Source organism: Budorcas taxicolor, chromosome 21 (genome assembly GCF_023091745.1).
Source record: "Budorcas taxicolor isolate Tak-1 chromosome 21, Takin1.1, whole genome shotgun sequence".
Classification (NCBI taxonomy): Eukaryota; Metazoa; Chordata; class Mammalia; order Artiodactyla; family Bovidae; genus Budorcas; species Budorcas taxicolor.
The window spans coordinates 74,098,549-74,107,297 of NC_068930.1; the positions used below are offsets into that span (position 1 = coordinate 74,098,549).

The 8,749-nt window shown below is 47.2% G+C and overlaps 1 protein-coding gene across 1 annotated transcript; it reads left to right on the top strand.

The window, feature by feature from the left end:
- Positions 1-7,341: 7,341 nt before the first annotated feature.
- Positions 7,342-8,749, top strand: LOC128066563 (transmembrane protein 251). The gene is made up of 2 exons (XM_052659601.1): positions 7,342-7,517; positions 7,945-8,749. Exons 1-2 carry the CDS (start codon positions 7,438-7,440, stop codon positions 8,354-8,356), a joined length of 492 nt encoding a protein of 163 aa, XP_052515561.1. The 5' UTR covers positions 7,342-7,437; the 3' UTR covers positions 8,357-8,749.

Here is an 8,749-nt window from a genome sequence, read left to right on the forward strand (position 1 = left end):
GCACTCTAGTCACTCCCTCCCTAGTGACTTAATTCCCAGGTCATCTGTTATTTATTTGAGTATATATGTAAGTACCTATGTATATATTTCAACAAACAACTTATTTCAAAATAGTTTGATACTTTCAGAAAAGTTACAAAGATAGTAAAGAGAATTTTTGTTTCTTGATTAGACATTCATCATTTTTATTTACGTTTCTTTGATTTCTAGAGCAGCCGAACAGCTGCTGATGTCTTTTAGATATAGATATTTTTTTCCTCTTGTGCTATTCAGTAGGTCCTTGTTGGCTATTCATTTTATATATAGCAGTGTGTTTATGTCAAAGCCAAACTCCCGAACTATCCCTCCCCGCCACCCTTCCCCTCTGGTAACCATAATATTCGTTCTCTAAGTCTGGAGTCTGCTTCTGTTTTGTAAATAAGTTCACTTGTATCTTTTTAAGATTCTGCATATAAGCAATATCAGAATATTTGTCCTTCTCAGTTCAGAGACTCTGTGTATACGCACGTAGTTTCTCCTTTTAACAGCTTTCATTACCCTGGTAATTTGTCACCTCCAAAAACCAACCTTGATATGTTACTAGTCACTACACTCTAGAGCATATTCAGATTTCACTCTTCCACTGAGATCCTCTGTCTGTTCCAAACGCCTGTCGAGTATACCACACTACCTTTAGTTGCCAGGCCTCCTTACTCTCCTCTGGTCTTTGACAGTTTCCCAGTCTTTTCTTGTTTTTCCCGATCTTGATAGTTCTGAGGAGTGTTGGTCAGGTCTTTTGTAGAACATCCCTCAGTGTGAATTAACCTGGTGTTTTGCTCAGACTAGACTGGATTATGGGTTCTGAGGACGTGAAGCGCCCTTGTCGTTACATCATATCAGAGACACGTGCCATCAACGTGACTGATCCCTGATACTAACATTGACCGAGCAAGGTAGTCCTGGTGGGCTGCAGTCCATGGGGTCGCTAAGAGTCGGACACAACTGAGCGACTTCACTTTCACACCTTGGAGATGGAAATGGCAACCCACTCCAGTGTTCTTGCCTGGAGAATCCCAGGGACGGGGGAGCCTGGTGGGCTGCCATCTATGGGGTCGCACAGAGTCGGACACGACTGAAGTGACTTAGCAGCAGCAGCAGCAGCAGCAGCAGCAGCAGCAATGTTTATGTCAGAACACCTTAAGGAAAGCTCTCTGGAGTCAGACTTTGTACCTCCCCCATCCTCTGGTCACTGAATCTTTGAGTCTCAATCCTCTCATCCAGAAAAGAGAGGAAGTGATGAAATGTTTTTCACAAAACTTAACAAAGCAGCACACAGTTGATTAAGATCAAGGACTTGAAATAGTATAAATCCTGACACTGCCACTTATTAGTTAGGAAACCCTGGGCAAGTTACTTGACTTCTCTTTGCCTCTCCTTCATCTGTAAATTGGGAAAACAAAAAGCTTTGCTTTCAGTATTGTTGGAGGACCAAATGCATTCAGTGGTGTTCAGTGCTTAGTCCACACAAGTGTTCAAAGTCAGTTATTATTATTGACTGGGTAGATCTCCACGGCTGGGCTTATAACCTCAATTTGATTATACAATCACTCCCCTCCATCTCAATGCCTCACATACAGGAGGGGTGCAACATTTATTAACACCTATGTGTGCACACATTCACAATGTCTGTCAGCAAAACACAGCTAATACCGCTTCCTAAGGTGGTGAACAAACGACTATACGCATATAAACAAGATCGGAGTTACGTCTCTGATTTTATCCAGAGTCTATGTGTCATCTCCTGTTTAGCTTCTTTTTCCTCACTTTTGGGCTTCCTTGGTGGCTTGGATAGTAAAGAATCGGGTTGATCCCTGGACTGGGAAGATATTTTGAAGAAGGGAATGGCTACCCTCTTCAGTGTTTTTGACTGGAGAATTCCATGGACGAAGGAGTCTGGTTGGCTACAGTCCATGGGGTCACAACAGTTGGACATAACTAAGTGACAAACACACTTGTATTTGACAAGTTAAAATTACATACATTTAAGGAAGTACAACAAGATGGTTTGATATGTATTTAACCTTCTGTAGGGGGAACACGTGAATTTATGAAGAATGAACACATGATATTTATTCATAACAGAAACATGACTTTGTATCTAAACCCAAAAGTATATATCCCAAAACTGGTTCTTTGGGGGTATTTTTATTAAAGACTTTCAGTATGATCTTTCAGCAATTTTCAACTTTCATGCTTTCATTCTTCCTTATTTTGAGACCAAATCACTAACCCATGTCCACCCTCCCCGCTGCCCACTGGTTTTCCAGGTTCTTACTCCTCATTACAGCATCCAGTTGGCAGTAGTGTTTAAGAAAGATGTTGTCTAGGGACTTTCCTGGTGGTCAATGGTTTGGACTCTGTGCTCTTGCTGCTGAGGGCCTGGGTTCAATGCCTAGTCAGGGAACTAGATCCCATATGCCACAACTAAAAACAAGATCCTGAGTGCCACAACTAGAGATTTTGCATGCTGCCTGCATGCTGAACTAAGACCAGTCACAGCCAAATAAATATGTTTGTTCAGTTTGTTTTAAAAAAAGATGTAGTCCATCAGTTCAGTTCAGTTCAGTCACTCAGTCGTGTCCGACTCTTTCGACTCCATGAATCGCAGCACGCCAGGCCTCCCTGTCCATCACCAACTCCCGGAGTTCACTGAGACTCACGTTCATTGAGTCAGTGATGCCATCCAGCCATCTCATCCTGGGTCGTTCCCTTCTCCTCCTACCCCCAATCCCTCCCAGCATCAGAGTTTTTTCCAATGAGTCAACTCTTCGCATGAGGTGGCCAAAGTACTGGAGTTTCAGCTTCAGCATCATTCCTTCCAAAGAAATCCCAGGGTTGATCTCCTTCAGAATGGACTGGTTGGATCTCCTTGCAGTCCAAGGGACTCTCAAGAGTCTTCTCCAACACCACAGTTCAAAAGCATCAATTCTTCGGCACTCAGCCTTCTTCACAGTCCAACTCTCACATCCATACATGACCACAGGAAAAACCATAGCCTTGACTAGATGGACCTTAGTTGGCAAAGTAATATCTCTGCTTTTGAATATGCTATCTAGGTTGGTTATAATTTTCTTCCAAGGAATAAGCGTCTTTTAATTTCATGGCTGCAATCACCATCTGCAGTGATTTTGGAGCCCCCCAAAATAAACTCTGACACTGTTTCCACTGTTTCCCCATCTATTTCCCATGAAGTGATGGGACCGGATGCCATGATCTTCGTTTTCTGAATGTTGAGCTTTAAGCCAACTTTTTCGCTCTCCTCTTTCACTTTCAAGAGGCTTTTTAGTTCCTCTTCATTTTCTGCCATAAAGGTGGTGTCATCTGCACATACTAATTATTAAATGTTGTTAACAATCTGCCCAACTTCCCTTGTGAGGCTGGGTCCAGACACCCTTAGGACTGCTTCTCTTTCTTGGCAGTGGGAACAACGCAGGTCTTGCAGTAAGGCAGATGACAGAATTCTGAAACTAGTTGTTTCCCTATTTTGCAGGATTTTTACAAGGATTAAGTGAAGAAGTACATGGACCATTTAGTCTAGTCTGCCACCCAGAGGTATGCAATGATCCTGTCTTTCCCTTCACCCTCCAGATTCAACACATTGATACCTTGACCTGCTACTTGCACTCATTTGTGCAGTCTCATTGAATTCCATTGTGCCTCAGGAGAAGGTTCCACTAGCATTCTCAGTTCGAAAACTACTCCCTACCCCTGGGCACCAGGAGGAAAGTGTCCAAGGGACTAAGTGTCCAAAGGACTGTGCAAATTGAGTGGCTTTCAGATTCATGCTTTTGAAACACTGTTCAAGTGAAACTGCTCTTGGAAACTTGGTATAAACAAAATAGGTTAAAAGGTCATTTTATTCACATTTCTTCATTTTCTAAATTCATATCTATAATTGAATTCAACTATAATTGAATGCAACCTATTAATATGACATTCACAACTAGATGTTTTGATGACACACATGAGAAATCTGGGGTTACAGATGGCAGCTGCGAACTTACCAACCACAGCGTTGAATTCTCCCTCTTGTTTTGATGGCATAGAATCAATAAAATTCCTATTCGCACAGAAAATAAAAACCACCGCTCATGATCTTCATGATTAATATAGGGCCAGACATACCTAACTGGACGTCCTTGGTGGCTCAGATGGTAAAGAATCTGCCTGCAACACTGGAAACCCGGGTTTGATCCCTAGATCGGAAAGAAGGGAATGTTCTTGTCTGGAGAATTCCATGGACAGAGGAGCCTGGTGGGCTACAGTCCATGGGGTTGCAAACAGTCGGACGTGACTGAGCGACTGACAGACAGACGCACACCTAGAAACTACCTATGATGCATCGTCACGTGCTCGCAAGGGGATTGGCCTTTCCTGAGGCCACCGGAGCGGTTTCCTGAGGTCCCCGTCGTAACTCGAGAGCACCTGACGCAACTCGAGAAAATCCAGGAGGTTCTCCCCTCTAGGCGAGATGAGGCCCGTTTCCGCTGAGGCGTCTCGAGGCTAATCACACCTAACCTCTGGAACTTCGAAAGGGTCCTTCACACCCTAGCGGCAACTCAAGAAGTTCCCCGACATACCCGTCTCCACTCGAGAGGAAGCACGACGGTCCCGGGCACATCCAGAGGAGCCCCGTTTCCGCCTCAAAGCTCGAGATGAGGGATACTTTCCCTGCTTCGTCGGGAAAGAATTCCCGGTGTTCTGGTCGTATCTCAAGAGGAGGCGTGCTCAACAGGAAAGGCGAGAGGAACTCCAGGGTCGTGCCACCATCCGAGTCCCCCCAGATGTCTCAGTCCATTCCAGAGGAACCTTTTTTCCCTGCACTGCCAAGACTTTCTCGCCGAGGATCGACTCACACCACGGTGGCACGTGGGACAGCCCTGTGGGACATCCTCGTGGGAAAGCCTCGAGGAAAAGCCTTAGATCCCCCCGTTATCACACAAGCCGGCATCTGAACGAGGTCTGATCAGCGTGTGCACCTGAGCCATGCCCGGACGTCCTCTCAGAGTATCACATGTGCATAGTGATGAAACTTCTGTACACTGTGAGTGATTAAAAAACAAATTCATGGGTGAATATAAATAGATAAATACCAGTGCTGAACTACATCCTTCTAGTCAATGACTAGAGAGACATTTAGGAGACATTACATGGGCACAGAAATGACAAAGGAACTGCACAAACATGAGTAACTTGGCAGCACAAGATAGGTTAATGTCTATCACTGAGCATACACTGTTCTGCCTCCAGGTTCTGCTCGCTGCAGATAGCCCTTCCTGATTTCCCAAGATTCAGGTGAAATATCCCTCAAGTCCTGCCTGGAGGAGGGCACCCTCCTCCTCCTCTTCAGCTGCCTCTTCATCCTTTATTAGGGTCAGTAACTCTAAGAAGCCTGCCTGCGCTGGTGTTCTGTGGACTGCTTCAGCAAGGACCTGCTCCGGGCTCACTCCAAGTCTCCTCTCTCTACCAGTTTCTGTAGTAAACGCTCCAGCCTTAGTACCTAAGCAATTTTCTCCCTCCTTCTGGTAAGCGGTCAGGTATTTGACCTGCAACTCCCAGAGCCTGCAGGCATTTAGGAGTTGTGATAAAAGGATTGTTTATCTGCAAGAGTCAAATGATACCGGATGCTGGGTCTCTGAAGCTCTCTAGCAATCGCCTTGTTTTTTCGACATCTTACATCTTTCATATCCTCATCATTTGAGTAGTATGAAGCAGCCAGGATTCAAACACTTCTTCTGGCTCTGGAGGATCACTACCTGAGAAAACTTTGTTTTTTCTATTTCAGGTGTTGCAGAGCAGGCTGAAGAGCCTTATGGACTGCCTGTGCCAACAAAGGGGCCCGTAGTCCTAGAATCACATCCTAGTCTAGATCAAACGGTCGTTTCCATACGCAAGAGCTCTGGTAAACCTACCCAATGTCACGCCCTCCCCCTCTAAGAGTTCATTTGCTTTGCTTAAAAATTCACTATCTGGGTCAGGGGACTTAATGAGCACTCTACAGGCACCTCTACCTCCGGGTATCTCCTTAGGGACCAGAGCATGACTTGTCTCCTCAGTAAGTCCTATTAAGGCTACATTTCTGATCTCGTCCCTCCGGGACATCCTCCCGAGGAGTCGGTACTCCCCTAAGGGGGCTACACCAGCTCGCAGATTTCTGCCACATCACAGGTCTGGGCGATGCCGGCAACCAACGGCGCTTTCCACGAGTTCACATCCATCCCCTTACACCAGTCTCCTAAGAGCCTCAGCGTCAGGGTGCCCCAAACAAGATTTAAATTCCAATTTTTCCCACACCATTGACACCACCGCAATTCACAGTATTCCTCCGCGGTACTAGAGTTAAGTCCGGTTAATGTCCGAGTTTCCGACGGGCTGCGAGGACGAGGCAGTCAGGTCAGTTTGAAATGTCAATGAATGACCCGAGACTCGAGCCCGGAGAAGGCCCGCGCACCCGCGCCTGCGGCCAGCCCCACTGCGGCAAGCAGTCACCGGAGCCTCTCGGGGCCTCGGATCTAGCTGTCTGTGTGAGTCCATCGCCGGCAGCCGAGGCACCAGGGCCTGCTCGCGACGCTTCCCGGACCGCCAGGCCCGAGGAACGCGAGGGGCGGCCTCTTCTCCACTCGATGCACACCCAAGGGGGATACCAGAGGCGCGCCGGGGGAACAGCTGACCGCCCGACGCTGCGGGGCTTTCCGCAGGGCGGAACAGCTGGGGGACCAGAGCCACGAGAGAAGCACCAGGGCGAAGCTTTGAGGAGGGCTGAAGCGGCCAGGCTCGGACGGCCGCCCACCAGAAGGGGGTCTTTGCCACTGCCCTCCCCTCCGCAACTTTAGCCAGCCAGGCAGCTGGAGCCGATTGGAGAGCGCTGGAGAGGGCGGTGCCGCGGCCTGACGTCACGGGGAGGGCCGGGTCTTTCGGGGGCGGGGCATGCGCGCTTCCGGCCCGAGCCGGAAGCCCCGAGTGTGGCAGCATCCGGGACGGCGGGCAGGCCGGCCAACCCGGACAGGAGGTGAGACCCGGGACCTGCCCAGCTCTGCAGCCTCGCCCGGTGGCCGCTGCCCGGCACTGGGCTCTCGGCGCTGCAAGGCGGAGAGGCCCGGGTCTGGCGCCGCCTGCGCAGCCCTGGTCGCGTCGCGGCCGGCGGTCCCTGCTGCGCGACAGGGGGCGGGGCCGGCTGCAGGGAAGGCCCAGGTGTCGGGGGAAGCCTCCAGGCTGGGCCGACCGCCACAGCCACAGGCTGGGGCTCGGGCAGCAGCAACGGGGGCCAGCCCGCCGCGTGACCGGCTGCAGTCACGCTGTGCTTAATCACACTTAGTCTTTGCTCCAGGCTGGCCGTGCTCACCATTCTCCCAGCCGGTGACCCCGGGGGATTTCTTTTATGGTGGCTTTTTCTCTGAAATGCCAAAGCCACCCGATTATTCAGAACTGAGTGACTCTTTAACGCTTGCCGTGGGAACAGGAAGATTTTCGGGACCACTGTAAGTGTTTAAGAGTTACTGTCTTAACTTGGGGGCTCCGACATAGGTTTAACTTGAAGAACCAAGCGTTCATGTCTGCAGCAATACTGTTAAATCAGGAAGTATTTGAACTGTTAACAGTGAAATGTTCCGTAGGAAATTAATTTAATTATAGTTTAAGGGGCGGTGTACTGGACCTGTTTAAGTCAGATATAGTGATTTATATGTGGGCTTCAAAAAAAAGCCTGCTCAATATATAATTAAACTTTATCATATCTACTACATAAAACGACCTGTAAGTTGTTTACATTTCTTAATAGATGTAAATTTAGTTATTTAAAACCTCAAATGGGGTATTTTAGAGCTCACTGGGGGAAAAAAAGTTAAGTACATTTGGAATACTTACCATGACAGCGTTACTAGACCCTAACTTGTTTCTAACTGGCAGGCACAGAGCATGGAGAATGATGAATTTCCGTCAGCGGATGGGATGGATCGGAGTGGGACTCTATCTATTAGCAAGTGCAGCAGCATTTTACTACGTTTTTGAAATCAATGAGACTTACAACAGGCTGGCCTTGGAACACATTCAACAGCACCCAGAGGAGCCCCTTGAAGGAACCACGTGGACACACTCCTTGAAAACTCGGTTGCTCTCCCTGCCTTTTTGGTTCTGGACAATTGTTTTTCTCATACCTTACTTACAGATGTTTTTATTCCTTTACTCTTGTACAAGAGCTGACCCCAAAACGGTGGGCTACTGTATTATCCCCATATGCTTGGCAGTTATATGCAATCGCCACCAAGCATTTGTCAAGGCTTCTAATCAGATCAGCAGACTACAACTGATTGACACATAAAATCTGACATCATTTTTTCCTTACAAGTACAAAACTGCCAGTATGATATGGAACCTGATCACAAGACTGCAGTTTCTTCACAGATCTCAGGAAGTTGTGGTGGGGCAGAAGCTTTTTAAAGAATGTGGCTAGGGGGCTAACTATCTGAATAATGACTTTTTAGGTAAAGACTGAGAATCAGTACTACAAAATCATGTGGATGACTTCAGATTTTGGAAGTAAAATTTTATCTGTTATTTGCATTCCTTAGAAACTTGAATAAGTACCTGGACTCATATTTTTATTTTACTGTGCAACATAGTGATAATTCAGAAAATTTTCCTTTGGGGAAAAATGAACATTTCCATTGTGCTTAATGTAAAAAGGTCCAAACATGGTCATAAAATTTAAATT

Bases quoted from the DNA above. Each gene is read 5' to 3' on its own strand.
- LOC128066563 (XM_052659601.1), top strand. From the start codon at position 7,438: ATGCCAAAGCCACCCGATTATTCAGAACTGAGTGACTCTTTAACGCTT. The intron at 7,518-7,944 runs GTAAGTGTTTAA...TCTAACTGGCAG, and splicing joins GGAAGATTTTCGGGACCACT to GCACAGAGCATGGAGAATGA.